Source organism: Ictalurus furcatus, chromosome 16, assembly GCF_023375685.1.
Source record: "Ictalurus furcatus strain D&B chromosome 16, Billie_1.0, whole genome shotgun sequence".
Classification (NCBI taxonomy): Eukaryota; Metazoa; Chordata; class Actinopteri; order Siluriformes; family Ictaluridae; genus Ictalurus; species Ictalurus furcatus.
The window spans coordinates 1,997,501-2,020,450 of NC_071270.1; the positions used below are offsets into that span (position 1 = coordinate 1,997,501).

Genomic DNA, 22,950 nt, shown 5'->3' on the forward strand with positions numbered 1-22,950 from the left:
AACAATGCATTGCTCTAACTGGCAAATGCGTTATAACCATTTCAGCTTTCCTTATCACAGTATATGATCTTGAATCTGGCATTGGTGATGCACAAGAATAGAATTTTCCAAAGATGCTTTAAGGATCCCTGCCAAGAATGACTCAGAGGGTACTCGCTGTCCTCGGTCCAGTTACTTTAGGAAAGCATGTTAGGAAATTGAGCCCCGTGTTACATGCCTGGTGGTGTTTTCAGCTCCTGCCATGTGTGAATCGTGGAGGAAGCAATGCTGCTTAGTTGGGGTCGCGCAACTGATGACTTCAACTTTGGCCCTTGGAATCAATTGCCTGCGAATCTGAAATGATTTCTGCAGTCTGTAATGGAATAACCAATCCACTAAGATGAACTTGAACCGGTTTAATCTCTGCTACGGAGCACATGCCTGTACGTGTATGCATGCCTTTTTTTTTTCTCTTTTTTTTTTTTCTTCCCATGTATTCCCCCATGCACGCTCTTCTCGTGCACAATTTGAATCAGTGAATCTGATTATTGAAGTTCAAATGCATATCCTAAGGCCATGCTTCATATTTAGATCCCCTTGGCTTTGAAGTAGACGCTGTATTCGTGGCAGGTTAGCTCTACTGTATCCCCCACCACGGTGAGAAATTGCAGCTGGTACCTGCTAATTGGCGGGAGGCGTTTTCTGACTGCCGGCAAACTCATTTCCAGCTTGGCGCTTCAACCAAAATCCAGGATTAAGCAACTGTAGAGGTTCTCGTCCCCTCCTGGGACCTGAGCGGCGTTGCGATGAGGCAAGAGACCGTGGTTGCACTAGGAGTCACGCTGTGGGTGTGAAAGTTCAGGGATTAACGTTGCCGTGCACACTGATGTCAGCAGAAGCTGCTATCTTTTTTTTTTTTTTTTTTTTTTTTGCTCAACTCATGATTGCTTGTTAGGGTGACAGATGAGTAATTTATTGACTTCTGCAGACGCTGTAAAGAAGATGAGAGTTTATATATTTGAAGGCCTCCAGCTTAAAGTTCGCCAACTTCTGAGAGATCAGAAGAGTGCAAGTTGAAACGGTTTGGTTGTAAATAGAGGTGTGGTGATGTGTCACATTGTGATAAACCGTTCAAGTTTTATATCAGTTATATATTATTTCCAAGTTGCTTTCTACACTATTGAGGATTCAGTGATGCTATATGTCTGTTTTTTTTGTTTTTTTTTTTGTTAAACATTGTTATCAAACAGCTGAATATAACGCTAGTGTTGCGCTGTTCCGTGGTCATTAATGCTGTCTCCTTTAAAGCCACGTACCTCTGGTGACATACTGATATTGATGTTGGGTTGTACAGGTATCGCACCGTCTCAGCAAATTTCAAACTACTTAAATAGGAACTTGTGATCAGTAGATGATAATCAGAGCAGTGGTGCACATCTGGAGTATTCTGGAGGAGAATGGGAGTAAGTGTGAGAGAGAGAGAGCGAGAGAGAAAATTTCATTTGGTGGCCTTTTCATGTGAATGGTTGTGTGCGACAGGCATTGTGCGAGTGCTGAGAGAGTGGAAGTACATGTAATCCTTTTATTACTCGGCTGAAGTGAAGCGAGGAGGGAGAGCCGGGTCGGCCCGGTTAGCGTGACAAACCCAGAACCAGCATTGTGTGATTCATGCTTTTCTGTGTGTCTGTGTCTCTCTCTGTCTCTCTCTCTCTCTCTCTCTCTCGTGCGCTTTCTCTTGAATTCTCTAATCTGATTGGTCAGAAGGTCTTGATTAATTTTCGGTACCAGCACAGCTCAGACAATGCACTCATTCTAACATGTTCTTGTTTCTATAGTAACAACTTGTGCAGGAAAATATATGAAATGGGTATAATCGTTGACGTAGGGAAGAATTTTTTTGGAAGGAGTCTTCAGTGGTAGCAGTCTGTACCAGACAGAAGTAAACCTGTAACTTTTATTTATTTACCCCCCCAATGCAACAGCATTTGATTTATTCAATAGCGATACTGTTAGCTATCTGATAGCTCCCCCTGGCTTTGGCGATACAGGAGACACCTGAAGGCGTGTTTTCTTATCTTTCCAACGTGAATAAAATTCGCCGAAGGAGAAACGACGCAGGACTTATCGACAGCGTTCGCGTCTGATGGCGGTTGACTTTGCTTTTGCGCCAACGCTATCTTAACGTTAACTTTCATGTGTGAGCCAACAGAAACCCAGCAGGCAGGACTATGATTGATTTCTTTGCTTGGTTTAAAAAAATAAATAAATAAAAAATCGAGCTGCTCTCATTTCGCTTCTCGTCTCATCCTGCGGTAAAATTCTGCCTGCTAGGACTTTAGCAATTTTAGCACCTCTGCCTTTATCTTAAGGCATGATAAACGGCACAATCGCACCTGTCTTTCAGTCTTCTCGTGGCTTGGATCTTTTCCACCACCTCCCTGGTCTTTACACACCTGTATTTCCTTCTCCACTTCTATCCGCTGTCGGTTGTCACTCGGGCATCGGAGCGACGCGGCAAGAACGTGCGCGGTCTTGTTTCTGAGAAGAATATCGCCTTTGGTAGAATGCATGAAAAAGCTGTTGGTTGTAGGCCAGCTTTAGTCACTGGGAAGGAAGGAGGCGATTAATGAGTCAGACGACAAAATAACATTTATTCAACATGAGCTCATGCGGGTAAAACTACTCGAAAACTGTGAGAAAGTTGCTACAAATCAAAGTTGCTGTCTTAATATGCAGACTGTACAGTCCGCTACCCTTCACCCGAAAGGCTGCTTTTGTTGAGTGCGTACCCCCCACCCCCGTCCACCGCCTGTTGTACACCCATTCCACTTTTCTCTTTTCTTTCAAATTCAAATTTACACAAGTTTTGCTCAAAAATGAATTAGCATGTGCTGCAGCGTTCAGTCTAGCCCCTATTGTCAAGGGGCACCTTTTTTTAAAAAAAAAAAAAAATTCCCCCTTGCTGTTTGTTGAGCTCGGCTCCGTCCAGGACGTTATTTACGTTGGGGTGACCTCAGCCTTCAGAGCTGATTTGGATCAAAACTGTCAGTGGCGTGAAGGCGAAGCGGGTTGCAGTCACTGCAACGTTGTCTGCAACCCCACACACACACGTATCAACACACGGGAAAATCATGACTAAGTGCTTTGCACATTCAGTTTTCTCTCCAACATGGCACTTTTTCTTTTACTTACTAACTTCGGGAGTTTGTGATAAAGGAACGACTGTTTACAGCTGTTAATAGGCAATGACTTGTCTCATGGATGTTGCACAACCAGATGTAACTCTAAATGGATAAAAAGGTATGCATTAAATTGTAATCATTGGGACAATTTTATAGGAGAATTTGGCCAAATTTGGGCTGGTAGCAGTGACTCCACTTCACATCAGACAGGATCGACTGGATCGTGCCTAGTGGCCCAATATTGCCCAAGCAGGTGTACAGACAGTAGGGTGGTACCCCCCACCACCCCCGACCTTCACCGCACTATACACACTATAGACACACTACACACAAGTTCCCAGGTTCTCCTGCATCTGTGAGCCAGGCTTCGGCGTCTCACCGAGGGGTGTGTATGGAGAAATGCAGCGCCTCTGACCATGAATAGAGGAACCAAATCAGCGGAGACTCTCGCACAAAGACCTCCCGCCGGGCCCTGAGTGCATCACTGCGCGGATTTGCGGGGGAAAGCAACAATGGAGCAGATGAAATAAGGAGGAGAATGTTAGGGGAATTCATTTTTCTTCTCTTTCTCTGTCGTCTTTTCTTCCCCCCCTCCCGTCTCCGTCTCTGTCGGATGCATGGCTGAACCCGAATGCTAAGGGTCAGGTGTTTGACCCTGGGCTTTTGCGTCTGCGGAAGAGAGCGCGCGTCTTAATTGCAGCGCCCTGCTTTCCCAGAGTCCTCTGATATAACCCGTATATGTGTGTTTTTATGTGAGTCAAAATATTTGTTTAAATAAAATATCATGATATTCAGTCCACAATAATGTTATTTTATGAGGGGGGTCCAGCACTGGGTAGCGTTGGTGTCCCTGAGATTTGAAAAGCGATGCAAATTCCTTCCATTGGGCAATTTTTATTTATTTTTTTTTAAAGGAAAACGACAGATGTGCTTTTCACGGAAGACGCTCCTACAATTCTTTCGATCAGCCTTTGATTTGTCCGCCATGTTTTTCAGACTTTATTCACTTTAATACAAACGCAACTACCATCAAGAGATTAAGAAAGGTTGTTTGTTTATCGCGTCTGAAAGGCCGTTAACCAGCGGCCGCAACCATAATGCCGATTAAGAAACGATTGTCACCGTGGCTGGACCCTGGTCCTCGCTCATTTGGGATGCTCCATTGAACAACAATAGCACGAGGAGCATAGCGCTCGCTCCCTCCGGCGCCTTCCTTCCCCGCTATTGTGCTGACGCGTCGTCTGCAGTCATAATAATTATAATAATTATTCTTTTTATTTACATAGCGCCTTTCTCACACTCAAGGTTGTGTTACAGTTACGGGGGGGGGATAAAGTCGAGAAGGCTAACAGGAGACGATTATAGCTTTGAGAGTCGAGGTAGGTTCTCGAGGTAGGGCTTGAAAGAAGATGCTGAATAATGCCCCAGACGTGAAATCCGGCGGGAAACGAGTCCCGTAGCGTGCAACATGATGGCGGTCTTCTCGTCTTTTTGGATTGATTTAACAAGCCGGGTTAGTCAGTTAGATGTTAAGATACGTTTGAATACATCGTAAAGGTTTTTAGTGTAAACGGTAATATTCACTGCGGTTTATTAGCTAGCTAACGCTCTTGTGAGTCTGCAAAATGGTGGGAGTTAAAGGTAGAGGCTATGGATAAATCACACCATTGCTAACCATGAACACGCTTGGTGGTTAGCGGAGAAGGTTGGCCACATTATAGATAGAAAACAGTTACGAAATATGATGTAGTGTAGATATGATGTAGTGTAGTACGAAATATTTATGATGTAGTGCGCAGATGTTTAAAAAAAGCTCTATTCATTTTGGCTAGTATGGTGTTTTATCTTGTTTGTGTGTTTGTGTTGCGTACCTACTTTGGCATCACTTCAGGAAGACTCTTTCCACAGGTTCGAGAGGTGTTCTTTAATGAGACACAGCTGCGTCCAATGCGACAGTCACATGAGCGTAATGTAGCTCTGTTTTTATTCGCTATAATTATAATTCCTCTAATCACAGATTTATGATGGAGTCAGTTCCAGACATCAGACGGTTCTCACCAAAACCTGACTGAAAATTCGTTGAATTAATGGGATTATTGTCCAGGTGTGTTACGTGTTGGATAACTCCGTGAAATCTGTCTGTCTGTTTCGGACTTTGGACTTGTACCGCCTTGGCTCGGGTCTTTGCCAAGTTCGTTCTCGGTAACGACGTCTTACCGTTGCGTATTCTGCCAGTCACGGCACAAGACTATTAACGTTGAATTACACCGCAGCCGTGATACAGTTTTATCATTTTGAACGGTGTAGTCCTTTTTTAGAAGCGAAATAAATTTTTAAAAAATGTGTTTATTCCGGCTTGTTTGTGTGCCAGTTTAAATGTTAGGATGTTGATGTAAGGCTACCGCGTTATCATATTATTCGATATTCATCATTATTGTTATTGGTCTTTATAGCAAATCGCTGTTGAATTCTTGATTCTGATTGGTCTTTTCTATAAGAGCAGGTCGGACAGTAGTGCGGTCGATCGCAGGTTTTATATTAATGCGCTCGTATATCGTTTCTATAGTAACAGCTCGTTCACAGCTCGCTATTCGTTTATATATATCGTGGTGTAGTTTTCTGTGAGGTATATTTTACGTGTGGAAGGAGTCTCCGGTGTGAGCACTGTAACAGGCAGTGAGTTGTAGATGTGTGTGTTTTTGTTTTTTGAGGAAATAATTGTTGATAGCTACTACAAGGTAAAAGAGAACTGGAAGTGACTTGCTTTGCAGGCACTCCACATTTAGAGATCGACCGATTTAATCGCTTTATTTGAGCATTTTTCCATAATCTGATATCGGTTTTGTAGTATCAGATCCACCGATAAATGGCGCCATCTTGCGGGCGTATTGAGAATTGCGCGCGGGACTGCCATCGCAGCACTGTATCTGAGGAGAGATCCTCTCCACGTGGTTTTATTCCATACTTACAGTACGTAGATGACACAACGGGATCTATAATATGGAAGCAGACCCTCTGAACGATCACAAATGTGTTACTGTGGTCTGTGAGCGTCGTGACCAATCTCGGACGCTCCGATGAGAGGTCCTGTGGTCTGATCATGACCAGATTGTCTGAACGTTGTGGTTCCAGTGATGGAAACTGCAATATGACTTGGTGTCAATATGGCGTCTTATTCTTTGCAAGCGTGTGACTTTGCATGCATAGTTCTTGTATGGAAAACAGAGCCTGTGTGTTCTGTACTTAAATTCTCATCTTTTTGAAGAGGCAAGTTCAGCTTCGCTCAGCTGCATTTGTGGTTTGCGGTTCTCCGATGTCGGCGTCGCACAGGCTTTCCCCTTGGCCGTGTAATCAAAAGCACGCTGTAGACCACACAGTGACCGGGGCAGTGCCGTGATGGACGTTCCCTCCCCCGTCTCCCTCAACGCTACCATAAACAAACCTCTCCACTTTTGGGTCAAAAGGGCCTTGGCCTTAATTTCCTCCAGCCGCAGATCTTTTCCTCCCCCATCGCCTGAGGGCAGATCACTTGTTCCAAAGCGTCTGTCTTGTGCCGGCTCACGTCAGTCTCGGTGTTTAGCGCTGAACTCATTCACGCCAGAGGCAGCGTTGGCTCGAAGCATCACTCCACATGCGTCAGCTAGTTTTGAGGTCTCGTGGCCTGTCGTGGCGTTCTAGCAGGATGGATCTGTTTACGCTGGACAGATTTAGAAATCTCCAGAGGCAGGTTGTTTTTCGAGACGTCCGAATTTAGGGGTTTGTTTTTGCCCGTCACCCGTTGGGTTTACCGTACGCGGTGCGGTTGGTCCTCGGTTTCTCAGAGCATTTCACTTACAGAGTCTGGTGATTTAACCACTTGAGTCATTCCTGAGACTTTCCAGACTTTATCCAAAATCTTTCACATCTGTGTTTGTGCAACTGACCTGATCAGAGAGGTTTCTTTCTCTTCTTTTCTTTTTTCTTTTTAATTATTGTTCCGAGTTAAAGGACACTCGCTGTGGACTGTCCTTGTTAATACACATTGTACTCATTGCCTATCTTGATGAAGGTTAACAGCTTCTATGAATCACTCGCTATTTTTCGCCGTCTCGCTTGCTCATTCACACTTTCGCTCACTTTCTCCCTTTCTCAGGCTCGCTCATTCACACTCTCTCCCTCACGTCGAGCTGCGATCCAGCAGGTGGGAAGTAGACAGAGCGGCTTGTATTTAATCTCTAAATGCTCGCGCTCTCTCTCTCTCACTCTCTCTGGCTCATTCACTCTTGCTCGCGCCCTCGCTCATTCACACACTTTCCCTCCGGCTGGTCCGCTCTGTCCGTTTCCCACCTTTGAGAATCACTGTTCAGAGCTGCGTGTGTTTAATCTCCAACTGATGTTCAAGCACAATAGACCTCATCATGCCATTCTCTGTGGCGTTTTAATTAAACACTTGGTGGACTCGACACAAAATGGGGGCCGGGGGGGGGGTCAGGTAGGCAACACCTACACAATTTGCCAAGATACCTCAGTTATGTCGCAAAAATTACTGCAGGTTACCGAACACGCGTTCGGCCGGAGCCCTCTTCAATCCACGTGCGTCAAACGTGAGTACAGCTGCGAAAGACCGTGCGATTACAATTTCGCCAATTCAAGTAGTTTTCAGCAGATCAAGCATTTTTGGCCACAACAATCACAAAAGAACTTTGAGAAATCCTGAATGGACTGATTGAGTGACCAAATTAAATCAAAAACCCTCGCAGAGTGTGTTGCTAAGGTGTTTGGTCCGCGTGAGCCCACCAAAACACCCTCCATGCACCTTGGGGTAGATCCAACACATCCCTGGATTTGTACTGGAGCGATGAGCAGCGTTCTTCCAGAAAGATTTTCCCCCTGAGTTGGTGTTTGATGATGATGGTGGTGGTGGTGGTGGTAGTAGTAGTGGTGGTGGAGAGTGCTTTCGGACGCAGCCATCCAAAAACGAATCAATGGCTGAGAACTGAAGACTGAAAATATGATTTACGTTGTGGGCGGGATCATCCCATAAGAGACAACGCCTACCAGGATAGAAATGTTTCGTTATAGGGTGAAGGTGATCAGTGAGGAGAACTTTGTATTGATATGACTTCAGGGTGAAACAGCAATCAGACTTTTCCTGCATACACAATACACGGCGCCAACAGCGTTTAACGTCCGTCACCTGCGAGAGGCCGTGTTTAGTCTGCGCTCATTAGCCGAGCCAATCCTGAAACATAAACCGTGCATGATTCATTTCCTGTTTGGCTACTTGGTCTCCATCATCTTCTGTGTGTGTGTGTGTGTTTGTGTTTGGGGGGGGTTGTATTCTAACCCCAAATAGATGCTGATAACCAAACAGAATGAGACCTTTGTAACAGGAAGTCAGCATGAGCAATACGTGAGGACTGCGCTTCTATCCATCTCATTATGCTTTGAATAAAGTCTCGTGGCACGAGGGGAAACCCGGGGAAGTCGGCTCGCCTTTTCCTCGTCGCTGTTTCCCTGTCTGTCGGAATGTTCTGCTAGGGTAGTTTTAATTAGTAATATACCAAACATCTAAGGTTACTAATAGTATATTTACAATTAATTTATTTCATTCGTTATAGCTGTGTGAAAATTTGCAGTGGCACACTGGCTTCTTTGCTTAATACTTCCCGGTTTTTATGTAGTAATGAATCATTTAACAATTTATGCCTTAAATAAATGTAACGCATATAAAGACGTTTGAATTTCCCCGTGGAATAGTTCCATATTCTGCGATGGACTGGCACCCTGTCCAGGGTGTACCCCGCCTTGTGCCCGATGCTCCCTGGGATAGGCTCCAGGTTCCCCCGCGACCCTGAAAAGGAGTAAGCGGTTGAAGATGGCTGGGTGGATGGATGGATAGTTCCATATTATAATCCCTGCCATAAGCAATAATCATGGACACCTTGAAATCACATTTTCTTCTTAGTTATTTATTATTTAATATTTTTTTTTAATTAAAATCATTCCTTTGTCCTTCAGAACAAATGTTTGGTAACGGCTGGTGATTTTAATGAAATGCTGTGTTATTAATTGAAATGTGAGGGTCGGAACCTTTTCAGAATTATCATGAATGAAAAATTGTGATGACGATTACATTTACGATTCATTGTCCCGCCCAACTCTGCAGTATTTTAATTTAACGCCCCTCTGTTTCTTGCCTCCAGCAAGCCAATGACGCACTGCACCATCAGCACCAGGTGGGCCCGAACAGCCTGCTGCCGCTGCTGAATGCCGGCACCGAGCCGCAGGACCAGAAGCCCATCATGCCCATCCCGCTCGATCAGAAGCCCCCAGTGAGCACCGCCGACCTCCTTAAGGACAGCATGGGCAGCGGGACGGGCGGAGGAGGGGGCGGAGGCGGCCATGGTGGCGGAGGAGGCGGCGGTATCGGAGCACCAATGCCCATAGTGAAGAAGGAACCCAAAAGCAAAACGCCGTTTATCTGCGGCTACTGCAACAAGGCCTTCCGAGACAGCTACCATTTGCGACGGCACGAGTCGTGTCACACCGGCGTCAAGATGGTGTCGCGACCTAAAAAGACGGCGCAGACGACGGCGCCCACCATGGTGCCGCTGCTCTCGAGCATGACGCGAGAAAACAACGCTAACCCCTCTTACATCCTCACTACGGCCGCGACCTCAGCCTCGGGCGCCATGGTTCCGACCTCCACGGTTGCCGTCTGCCAGCCGAGTGTGCCCAAGAAGCCGGCCAAGCCTGTGAAGAAGAACCACGGGTGCGAGATGTGCGGCAAAGCCTTCCGTGATGTCTACCACCTGAACAGACACAAGTTGTCCCACTCGGACGAGAAGCCGTTCGAGTGCCCGATCTGCCAGCAACGATTCAAGAGGAAAGACCGCATGACGTACCACGTACGCTCGCACGATGGCGGCGTGCACAAGCCCTACGTCTGCTCCGTCTGCGGGAAGGGCTTCTCCAGGTACGGCGGCCAAAGTCTCTCCAAACTATGAGTAATATGTGAGCTAGTAATAAATAAATAAATTGAGCAAAACAGACATTTTGGATGCACAGAATCAAAACTGCTTAGGTTGGTCATCATTGATGTATTTTGTTAGAACTGTTTCTAGCTTCCAGAATATTCTTTTGTTGACTACATAGTTTTCAGGGTATTGTCAATTGTTGGCTAGCTTCGGAAGTCCTTTCAGCAAGCTAGCTGCTAACAGCTAATTGGCTAGCTACTATGACTGTTAGAGTTTTTAGGCGATCTAGAAACTTAAGCTAATGTTTCATATTCCGTACTACTGCCGATTCATTGCTTCGTAGCTGTTTGCTAGCGTGTTTCATAAGAACGTTGCACAGAGCATATTCCTATCGTCCAGACTTTTCATTTTAAAACCATTTCAACAGTTTATCCGAAACTTTAGCTCTTCCAGCTACGTTTCAGGCACATGGGAGAATGTTAGCCAGCTAGTGTGGTTCGGTATCTAGCTAGCATGATGCTCTCTCTGCTTTGTTTATTTCTTGTGTTCTCGAGCTAGATACTAGCCAGTAGACCCAAACAAAAAAAATGTTTTTAACCTCTAAATAAATCCATTTGGTTGGGTTTATTTTATAGGAGGTTTTGTTTTGGATGTGATCTTGACTGAGGTAAATGTTAGGCTAGTAAAAAATGCTAGGCTATCAGGGTAAAAATTACAGCGACTGAGCTAAATTCCGCGCGTGTTAGAATTAACGCAAGATGTTTTACCGATAAAATAAAATGACAGGATAGAGTAAACAAACAGGATTCTTCAGGTACATGTTTTCTCTCGTTTAATCGGTTAACGCTGGAAATTTTACCTCAGAATGATATTAACGAGCCAGTCTGAGGCACGGCGCCTGAATTTTCTCTCGTTTTACAGAGTAAATGCAGGCGGCTCTGAGAGGTACGCCGATTTATCACACTGCTTTTAACTTATGAAGACTAATTAGGTGATGTATCGAGTGTTAAGTAAGTAAGAGCCTTAAACTGAAGGAAAACCTCTAAATGGTTTAAGGCTTATTTAAGGTAGCACTCTTACAGGCTCCTTGTAGTGTGTGTTTCTGTATTTTCGGTGGCCTAATCCGGCAGAATGGGATGATGTCAGTGGTTTTTAATACTCAGTTGTGAAATGCGTGTACAAAGACGTAGCCGGCTCCACCATCTGCTCCTCCATATGACGTTAACATTGTCTAGCTCCCGCTGATTTATCTCTGCAGCCGGCTGATTTATAACCACAGTGAATAGTTGTGACTGGCTGCTTTTGTGAGCCACAGCACGCGGCGGGCCCTACCATCACGGCCCGAGGGGGGAGGGGGCCGAGGCTGGCTGCTTTGATTCCCTTAGATTCATTCAGCCTGCCGATGCTGTCCCAAGAGATTTTTTTTGGGGGGGGGAAGGGGAGGGGGTGTAATAAAAAACTCCGGTGACACACAAGTCTGGGATTTCCTCTTGCTCACCGCTTACAGTCCCTGTAGATCTGCGCTTGTGGCCGCTTTAAGAGCGTGCTGCATCACTCCTCTATTTCCAGGCAGCGTGCGTCAGAGCAGCTCCCTCCTCATCCCGTTCCAGCTCACGGCACTGCGTGACTAATAATCTGAGGATTAATTTCAGGGTGAGCAATGCGAGTCGAGAAGAAAGGGAGCCATTTTTAGCACGCCAACTGTTCAGTAGCACTCGAACGCTCCTGGTAGGACGTTTCGGGCCATTACGTGGAGCTCGCTTGCTCGGAAATCTTCAAGATGAATAGCAGTACGGCAGTGCAGGGTCGGAGAGCAGAAACCCGAGGCTGTTTGTTTAATTATTTAGTTATTTAAAAGTACGTCGCCCAAGTAGCATGGAAGGAACTGCTGTTTTTTTTTTTTTTTCTTTTTCCTCTAACCAATAACGAATGGTGCTGGGGGAGGGACACTGATTGGGCGGCCATTCTGGTTCAGCGCACCCTTGAAGAGATCCTACTTAACGACCCATCATTTGGATGGGTGGGACTCGAAGCAATCATCAAATGCAGTGATTTTTTTTTTTTTACAATTTTTGTCATACGAGATGTTAAACACCTCAACGAGGACATAAAATACCCAGATTTCACTAAGCACTAAGATTTCACCCCCCACCCCCAATTACTTTCTGTAGTAGATCTAGTAGATCCAGTATATCTAATGACCTCATTGACTTCCTTTCTGTTTGTTTGTTTTTTAATTCCTCAGGCCTGATCATCTCAGCTGCCATGTCAAACATGTGCATTCCTCCGAGAGACCATTTAAATGCCAAGTAACGGTATGACCCTCCGTATCATCTCACCTTACAGACTCGCCTTCTTTCTTCAAAAAGCTTTCCTGCTCGTGTCTTACCTCGGGGCTCTGTGTCCGATTTTATTTCGTTACGCTTCGACGATTGCGCCCTTTTTCGCTAATCAGAAAAGGTTCAGTACTCTTGCATGTCGACCGTATAAACAAGTGACGAGTACGGTATATTAAAACGTACGTCAGAATCTCTGTATACTTTGGATGACCACCGTTTCCCTTATACAGACGGGTGACCAATGAATCACTCGCCCTGTTCGAATCAAGTCGGTGCAAAATCAATACAAAGTTCCTCCCAGTCAGTGCACTTATCCTCATGGGTGTGGTCTGTTCCAGGGTGACCCCGCCCACATCCACAAGGAAAGAGTGCCCACTGAATCATCTGATGAGGATGGAAACGACGTAAATCCTATGCTGTAGCCTTCACACTCGCTAGGTTTCAACCCATGTGCACGGCTGTAGATGATTTTGGAGCGATGTGTTGGAGTTCGCGCTCTACCACCATCGTCCAGCTGAGGGAGCTTCTTTAGGAAGCACCAGCACGGTGCACCACGGGTGTTTTAGTGTCTCATTGTGGAACTTTCTACTAAGCTTTATATTCCATTAATTTGTCAGTCGTCTGTAAACAACGCCGCGTCGACTTACCGTATTCATGGGCCGTTAGAGCAGATGTACGGCATGTATTTTATCTCGTCCAAGGATTCTGCAAATGGAAATATTATTTAGCGCGGAAGACACGTTCTACGTTTATTAGTGCACCAGAGTTTATATAGCGATTTGAGGAAAGCTTCGTAGGCATTAAGGGTGGACGCCATTGGGCAGTCCATTTTTGAGTATGACGACGGGTTTAAGTTATCTGAAGACTGTCCTCTTCACCTCGGCAGGCTTGCACATCGGCCTTCGCCACCAAAGACAGACTGCGCTCTCACATGATTCGGCACGAGGGCAAGGTCACGTGCAACATCTGCGGCAAGATGCTCAGCGCCGCCTACATCACCAGCCACTTAAAGACGCACGGCCAGACCAACTTCAACAACTCCTGCAACAAAGGTACGTGCGCCGCCCATTCCGCTAGTAGCGTCTCACGTCCCGGAGCGGGAGAGCCGATCGGGGTCCGCTGATCACGGTGACACGAGTAGGGCTGGGCCGTGACCGAAATGATGACCGGAAATCTGTTTTTCTGTCGTACCGCCCACCCTTAAATCAAATCTACTGATCAGCCGTCCTAATCTAAGGTAGTTAAGTACGCTGCTACTAATATTCACCTCATCCTGACGTAGCTTAGTTCCCATGTTCTTCCAGTTGTGCGTCTCTAGAGCCCGATGGGTTCTCTAGATCTCTTCGAAACTTTTAGCTCTTGCCTCGTCAGTGGTCATTGTGGCTAAGCCGTTTTTGGCGTCTCGATTAATTGCATTAAAGTAAGCGAGGTCTTAAATTAGCTGAGCTCTGCAGCGGAGAACCGGTTGCGTGCGCCGTCCCGGACTGACCTCACTGGTGGACGAATAGGAAGACGGTGTTCATACTGGTCGGTGCGTGTTAATTAATCACACGCACGGAGAAGGCTAGGGACCCTGATTCTGCCTTGTTTGTTCGAGCAAGTTTAAACTGTCTGTGTTGATCTTTAGGGCGGAGGCCTTCGTGTCGTCGTTGTCGTATGAAAATCTCCAAAGTGGCGAACGGAAAAGAACGACAAATCTGAGTTACAAATCAGTGGAAGTTTTTTTTCGTTTGTTTGTTTGTTTGGTTTTTTTTCAAAAAAGTTCTCAAATCTGATTGGTCAGAACGTGTTGATGAGTTTACTGTACCAGCAGCTCTGGCAGTAGTGAAGTTTTCTGAGAGTCAGGACAGAAGAGTTTGGGCTTTTGCGGTGGGGGAGGAACAACTATGAGCTACTTCGTGAACAAGCATTAGACGGAACTATAAACGGACGTCTGTGGATAGCACCGTGATCCGGATCGTCTCTGTCGTGCACGTCTGATTCGTAGATTTAGTTTTGAACTTAGATGATTTTAGATGGAATGCTGTTTACCAGTCCATGTAGTTTAGCTCTCTCTTTCATCCCGCCATATAAACGTTCACTCGGTCTGTGTACCAAACCTGCACCTTTTGACTGTGCTTTGGATCTTGTGTGTCGCGGTCATTTCCGTATTCTTCTCGATGGTCCATCGTGGTGATGTGCAGCGATCGTTGGTCGCCAGGCTTGTCTTACACGATCGCGTCGACTAAAATCGGACCTGCTCGGCAGTGCGTGTAAGTTATAGCCAGCTAAAATGCTCTAATCCCCGTCCACAAGCCCTTCCTCTCGGACCGGACGTCCACTCTGCCCTGCTTGAGTTGGTTGGAGCAGTGGTTCAGCGTGACGGATTCGTGGTGCAACAACCGTACAACTTGTATCATATCATGCTGTTTTATTAAATTCTCCACACAGAATTAGTCAACCATTAGTGGTAGAACTCCGTAAGATTCCCGTGTGTGTGTATGTGTGTGTGTGTGTGTGTGTCGTCTCATCTGCTAGCTGACTGCACTGACAAATGCATATTAAGCCAGTTTAAATCAAATAAAGGCGCTCCATCTCCGGGCCCGAGCCTGGCGGAGCGTGTGATGTGACGTTGTGGAGTGTGACGTCACCGAGACTCCCACCCACAGCTGAGGCCTCCTGGCCATCGTAACACTCTGTGTCTGTATTTCTGAATAGGGGACTGGCAGTGGAACTCCTCAGGGATGCATAAAGGTAAACACGGAGATTCATGTGATGATGATGATGATGATGATGATTTATTTGTATGATGTCTTTCTCAAATCCAGATCAACTATGGTAATCACACATACGCTACAGACACAGTAGATGGAAATTGGATTTTTTTTTTTATTTAAATATGGTTGTTAAATGAAATACACGCCATTTATTCGTACACGTCAACGTACACGAACAGTGTTCGTCTTTATTTAGATTTAAATTTCGTTTTTGTTCATTTTTAGGACGGGAGGATTTGGGGTTATTGGGTGGGCGTGGGAAGTGATTCACGCAAACCCCGTTAACCAGTCCTGTGGTTTGTCTCGTTTTGTTATTCCAGACAACATCGAGGTGTGCCACTCGGGCACGGCCACGCCCGTCACGGTCTCCACTCCCGCCACTACACCGATGAGCCGCGCCAACGCCAGCACGTCTGTGACCATCGGCGGTCAGATGAACCTGAGCACCACGGTAAACACTGTGAACATCACGTCGGCACAGATGAGCTTGCAGCACCCGGTGACCATCACGGGCCCGGTTAACATCGCCTCGGTGAACATCCCAGCCACCGCGTCGCCCATGAACATCGCCCACCCGGTGGCCATCACCACACCCATGTCCATGAACATCGCCGGGCCGCTCAACATCGCCATGCGGCCCATGGAGAGCATGTCCTTCCTCTCGCAGGTCCTGCCCTCCTCACCTCCGTGGTGAAGCGCACCCGAGCTGATCTTGACCTGATTCTCCTAGCCAGCTGACTCCGCCCCCCAAACCCCTTCCCCCTTCCCCCAACCCCCCTTCCCCCTTCCCCAGCCAATGAGTGTTTACTCTTGCGGCGCGGTCGTACACCCGCGCCACAAGCAGCGCTGCAACGACGACGGAGTTTTATAGAGTTTTTGTGAAGGATTTCTTACCTAGATTTGATTCGTTCATGGTTTGACGAACTAAAGGACGAATATTTAGCGACACTGAGCACGCAGACCTCACTGAGGTTCTTCAAGGACAAATGCAATAAGTGCTGATTTTTATATATATATAAAAATTTTCCTTCCCAGAACATTGGGATTTCTTTTTACGTTGTTTAGCTGTAGCCTGCTAATCAGTATTTAATTTTTTTTATTTTATTATTATTATTATTATTATTATCATTATTTTTCTAGGAAAGGAGCTCTAAAGGGGTAAAGGCTTTTACTGAGAGGGAGGTTTTTAAATGTTTTACAGATAAAGGTGGCTGATTTTATGATTCGAGGTACAGTAACTGTATTTTATTGTACAGTTGCCTATGCTGGTGTTTTTGCATTTTAAACGTCTACAATCGTCAACGTTTTTTTTTTTTTTTGGTTTCTCTGTCTGTTTTTCCCCTCTTCGGCTGCGGTGTTCAGACACTGACTCATGACTGTTATTTTCTTCATGCTCTGTTTATTAAGGACGGCTGGAGTGTGCTTTGTTTACTTGATCGGCAACCGTTAGGATTCAGTTTAAAAAAAAAAAAAAAAAAAAAAAAAAAAAATTTACTATAATAATTAATAAATAAATAAAAGAGAGGAAAGATTCTTGCACTGAAAGCATTTCCCTTGTGTACAACAACAGTATTATGAAAGATCAAGCCTGTTTCGGGGAACCAGCCTGGACCGAACCGGGTCGTCTAGTGACTGGCGAAAGCTGCACCTCAAAAGTTCAGTTTGATTTGGACTGGATTCCTGTCGGAAGACTAGTAGGTAGTGTTTTATACCCTTGTTTTGTTTTTAATCTTACCATGAACTTTTATTCTTATTCTTTTTTTTTCTTTATATAAACAGGGGCCCTGTTAGGAGGAATTTTCTGCTCAGGAAACCCAGTAAACTACTTTTATATTTTATTTTAATATTAATATCCTGAAATCTCGTTCTTATTTTGTAAATATTTATTTCTCCGTGCGCCCTTTTTCACTCGTGATGGTTGGGGGGGGCGGGACTGAACAACAGTTCTCACCGTCCATTTTTATTGGAACGCTTCCGTCTTGGTCCTTAATGCGAAATCGGACTCCCTTGCTTTGCCTCGTGCACACGTGCGGGTTTTAAGCACGCCCTCACTGACTTTCCGTCAAGATTTAGACGTGCATGTCTCTCGAGTGGCCGCTTGCAGCGAAAGCGACGTCGTTAAAGCGATTTCCTTTATACCGCCTGCAAGATTCTGCTGGATTCCTAATGGACTACTATGCTACTCAGACAAGCCTAGGTACTCTAGTTTTGTCTTTAAACGTGACCGACGGCCGAGTTTCTGAGGAAGACGCTGTTAACTGCTATGGCAAACGGCCAGCGCTTAATCACTACTGACTGCTTCAAAAATAAATAAATAAATAAATAAATAAATCCGTTTATAAACGCATGAACTTGCTTCAGTCCATCGACGACATCTTGCTCCGAAAAGCTTGGTGTCCTGGTTTTCGAAAACACATCTTCTCATCTACAGGGAAGTGCAGATAGCCAATCAGATTGCAAGCTTTATAAACTGTGGGCGGAGCATCTAAGACTAAAGCTTGGTGTTCGCAGAGTAGTAGTAATGAATTTCCGTCATCGTCTTTGTGTACAGATGAAGAGAGTGTCTGAATTACCACGCGAATGTGGTATCTTTTGTTGGTCACGTTGACATTCCTCGGCAGCGTCGTCCGTGAAATCGCGTCCGATCGCCAGTCCCTCCGGGATTTCTCCTCATCTTGCTATCGCAGAAATGATATAATTAAAATATTAAAATGATCACAGATTTTCCGCGGGTCCGGGCCGAGACGCGTCACGTGACGTCGTTGCAGCACGCGTTCGGCTCAAGCACCTCTTCGGATCACGTGCGTCGAAACGTGAGTACATCTAAAAGATCTCGTCGACCAACAAACATCACTGCGGACGATAATTTCGCCAATTCGAGTTGTTTTCCGTGATTAAAAGCACAAAAAAAACCCCTCCACGAATTGCATCACAAATGTTTGGGCGCGACGTTTATTAACTCTGCGAGATCCCGTACGGACTGGATCGCGATACCGGCTAGTCCTGAAATCAACAGGCAACGTTCAGCTAGCTTCCACGAACAGTATGTAATTGCAGAGTACGCGAATGTCGTGCGGAGGCTTTGTTTGCCGTGTCGTGAACGTGGTAGCTAGGCAACACTCTTCGCCCTCGAGCCAGTGATTTTCTTTGTTACAGACAAACCAATTCATTCCAAGATGGATGACTACGAGTCACGGCGATCTTGTTCGTGTGGTCGTTGAAATTGAACGGCGCCACCTGCAGTACTGGAGCACTCGTAGTTGACGTACGCATGCAAGCACATGAAGGTGATTTTCATCTCTGCATTAAGTATGCTGAGGCCTCTAAGGTGACTTGAGCTCTCGGCTCTCCAAGCCGTCTGGATCGAGATGGCCTTCTTAAGATAGCGATTGAGTTTGCGTTAAGGCGGAAGGGTAAAGGGAAGTCAACAATTGCAGGGCGTGTTTACAAACTGGATGCAGGTTAGGGCAAACCTGTTTTGTTTTTTCTTTTTTTCTTTCTCAGAATCGGAGGATTTTAACTCGGCCAGATTCTTACCTGTATGTCACTACTCAAACACGCTTTCTTAGAGACGAGTCCAGAAGGACGCGTCCGCTGTTGGTCACTACAAGGGTTCGGAGCCCTGCCAATGTGAGTCTAGGTACACTGTGTGAACCACTATTGGTGCACAGCTTCGTGATAGTATTTTGTGTTTTTATTTTTATATCTGAATGATTCTGCAACTCGCACCATGTCACTAAAATGTGGACTTCGAGAGAGTGGTTAAGAGACGACACTAATTTAGGGGCTTTCTTTCGTAGGTTTTTGGTCGGTCGTTTCAGGCATGTGCCGATGAATCGGTTTCTCGATACGATATACTGCAATAATCACACGCGCGATATTCCTATCGTTATTGTGGACACGTCACAAAATGATCCGCACAGGATCCACGATTTTATAGGCAGCATCTTTTGGTGTAAAGTTTACAAAAACAAGTTCTCTGCCTTAATTAATTGCTGTGAACTCTAGTAAAGGCTTGTTCAAATTGAATACCGGCACATGCCTACGTAGTCCTGTAGTGGGCGCTGATATCAAACGCATTCGGTGTCCATGTTGGGTGAGGAATTACGTTCCCTCATCACAATAATAAAAAACAAACGGATTAAACACATGTATGTGAGGGTTTTGTTTGTTTTTGTTTTTTTACCTTTGGTTTCGAAGGGACTGTTGGTGTTGCTTTTCTGTTTGCTTGGTTTTTTTTTTTTTTTCCTCCACAGATCTCGATTGTTGCCTCATTTATTTGCCAGGTTCACACCGGTTTCGAGCGAGCTCTGATCTGATCGGTATGAATGGAGTCGTACTTCACTCTTCAGTTTGCTGAGCGATTTTGGGGAAACCCCTGTGAAGGCAGTTGAATGTATATCTTTGTACAAAACACGGTTTAGCTCTGAGGACGTGGTAGTTACCGTACGAATAGACACGCAAGCGACAGAGATGCGAGATAACCTTTTTATAAGAACCTTTTTATTAGAACATTAACAACAGTACAATTTTTTTTTTGTTTGTGTATATATATGAAGACTAGGCTTTCTGATTAGCGGAAAGGGAAAACATTCCTACATTTTTTAAAAAATGTATGTTTGTCAAAGAATTATGTAAACATGCGCAATGTTTTATGTGCCTTTTATTTGGGTTGTCTAAATAAAAGAAAACTGTAAAACATGATTGTTTGTTTGTTTGTTTGTTTGTTTGTGAGTCAGTCTTCCAAATAAAGTTACGTGAAGCCGTAGTACATCCTGGATAGGGCACCACTTCCAAGACACACCTTCACATTCACAGCTGGGATATTTTTAGCATCGCTAATCCAACTACTTTTTGGGAAGTGGGAGGAAACCGGAGAACCCAGAGGAAAACCAACATATGGGAGAAACGCAACACGGACAGTGACGTGAGCTCGGGATCGAAGCGGGACGCTGCTGCACCACTGAAAACAGCTTTCACGACCTAAAAAAAAATACTGACGAGGATTTAAAAAAAAAAAAAAAAAGTTTTAAATTCAAAAAAGAAACATTATTTAGGTAAATGGTGAAAAAATCAGGCAGTAATAAATGGAAAAAAAAAATGCAACCATGGAGATGTTTAGATTCTTATTGTGTTAGTATCGTTATAATAATGAAGGGATATTTAGTCATCGTTTTTGGAGTAAGGGCGCACAAACTTTTGCACTCAACTATTTGAATGTATCCTGATACTATGTCCTGGGCTGGTTAACCGGATTCGACAAAAGGAAAGTGGACACGAGTAATCGTGAATCGTGTGTAAATGAGATTTACGTATCTTTCCGGTCCGTACCCCGGTGCAGTCGGCCGTCTCGGACATCTCGGTTGGACGAGAGGCTCTGAGCGCTGACCTTCGATCCGAGTTGCACCAGATATCTAACTGATGTATTTCACATGGGGAACTCGCGTGCCCAAAAGGTCACAGACATAACAGCAGAAAATCGATCTCTCCTTTTTCCGCTTCGCGTCGATGCAACAGGACCAGGCCGTACCACACTGCGACACACTAACATCTAAGGTTAAGGGTTAAAGCAGTGCCTGAAAATGGAGTGTATTCTTTAATCTTTTATTCATAGGGCTCCATCTGGTGCCTCCATCTTCCCTTCCCCCACTGGATTTACTGGATTGGATGGAGAGTCTCCGTAGAGCCGTTGTTTTTTTTGTTGTTGTTGTTGTTTTTTTCCCCCCACATTTCAATCCAAGCATCTCAGAAAGCAGTCTGTAGCAGAAGTATGGACAGAGTGTATGAACAAGGCCCTGTGTTCAATCCCCTAACAACTTTCCCTCATTACTCAGTGGAAAGTGTGACCACGCTTCCTAGTAATCGACTACACGTGGGTGCTGAAACCGACGTCAGTATATCAACATTTCAATAATAATAACAATAATCACACGAACGCTACATCCACTCTCTTTTAATGAGTATTTATGATCATTATTCACAAGTGGAGGCCTGCTGTTCGCCTTTTCCATCCGTTTCTCTGCCCTTTTCGTGTGTGGAAACATCTTACTGTACATATAGTACAGTTATTTGTCCTGCAAATCTTTTGAATCTTATTAAATATGGGCCTATTTTGAATCATATTTCCGTCCCTAAAGTAAACATGTAAATTATTTTATTACTTTTATTTTAAAGTAATTTAATTGAATGTCCTTTCATACCGTGTTATTTTTATTTGACCATTTATATTGCCTTATATTATTTGTAATATTTTTTATTTTAATGTCATTTAATTTGACCTGTTTGCAGTTCTAATATTTTGATTATAATATTATGCATATTGTAGAATATTATACTACTATATATTATAGCCTACAGTTTTATTTGTTGTTTTTTTTTCTCTAGAATTTCGGGAACGTGGTTGATTCTTTCCAGCAAACTTCATTATTTATTATAGATTTTTTAAATGACATATTTATGTCATAAAAACACTTGGATGGATTGTTATGTGGAAGTTACATTACTTATTCCGTATTAACGTGTATATGTATGTGTGTGTGTGTGTGTGTGTGTGTGTGTGTGTGTGTGTCTGTCTGTCTGTATAGATAAAAGCGTGGCTAATTCCGCATGTCTTGGTGTAATCAGTGGGATGTCTGGTACAGTCCGCTCTCTGTAATCTCACTGTGTGTGTGTGTGTGTGTGTGTGTGTGTGTGTGTGTGCATGTGCGTGTTAGTTACCCTAATCTCTGGGCTAGAGCAGGTGCTTTGGTTTGAGCTCTTTTGTTTCAGCCGTTTTTTCTCGGGACAGGGATAAAAAGGGCGGGGGTCACGTGACCCGTGTGCACAATACCGCTGTGCGCCATCTGCGCAGCGCAATAAACTGATCAAACACACCGGGCAGCTGCGCGCGCTCCCGACGCGCCGCGCCTTTATTATAATCACTCACACACACACACACACACACACACAGAGTACTGACGCGTTTACTGGGCCTCACCACGCATTACAGGAAAAATCACTCTTTTTTACTTACTTACTTAGTTAATATAATACAATCCATCTAAACTAAATAAAAATATACACTTTACATAAAGGATACATTGATACATACTTTAGATAAAGTATTACATTGTATCATTCCAACATTATTATTATTATTATTATTATTATTATTATTATTATTATTATTGTGTATATTTATCGCATGTAGACCTAATTACATTTCATATGATTATCATCACATAATTACACATGACTCAATTATCACATGTAATTATATTCCACATGACTCAATTATCACATGTAATTATGTTCCACATGACTCAATTATCACATGTAGTTATGTTCCACATGACTCAATTATCACATGTAGTTATGTTCCACATGACTCAATTATCACATGTAGTTATGTTCCACATGACTCAATTATCACATGTAGTTATGTTCCACATGACTCAATTATCACATGTAATTATGTTCCACATGACTCAATTATCACATGTAGTTATGTTCCACATGACTCAATTATCACATGTAGTTATGTTCCACATGACTCAATTATCACATGTAGTTATGTTCCACATGACTCAATTATCACATGTAATTATGTTCCACATGACTCAATTATCACAGTTATGTTCCACATGACTCATTTATCACATGTAATTATGTTCCACATGACTCAATTATCACGTAATTATATTCCACATGACTCAATTATCACATGTAGTTATATTCTACATGACTCAGTTATCAC

General features: G+C 44.3%; 1 protein-coding gene across 2 annotated transcripts in view; it reads left to right on the forward strand.

Annotated features, from left to right (window-relative positions):
- The window catches only part of vezf1a (vascular endothelial zinc finger 1a), a 23,360-nt gene extending 2,993 nt beyond the window's left edge, over nt 1–20,367 (forward strand). Inside the window, exons 2-6 of one of the 2 annotated variants that reach the window (XM_053646081.1) lie at nt 9,347–10,119; nt 12,366–12,435; nt 13,346–13,511; nt 15,157–15,192; nt 15,536–20,367. In XM_053646081.1, coding sequence (XP_053502056.1) covers nt 9,347–10,119; nt 12,366–12,435; nt 13,346–13,511; nt 15,157–15,192; nt 15,536–15,909 — 1,419 coding nt within the window. In that variant the 3' untranslated portion in view covers nt 15,910–20,367. The remainder of the gene's footprint in view (nt 1–9,346; nt 10,120–12,365; nt 12,436–13,345; nt 13,512–15,156; nt 15,193–15,535) is intronic. The other variant, XM_053646082.1, reaches the window with a different exon arrangement.
- Nucleotides 20,368–22,950: the final 2,583 nt, after the last annotated feature.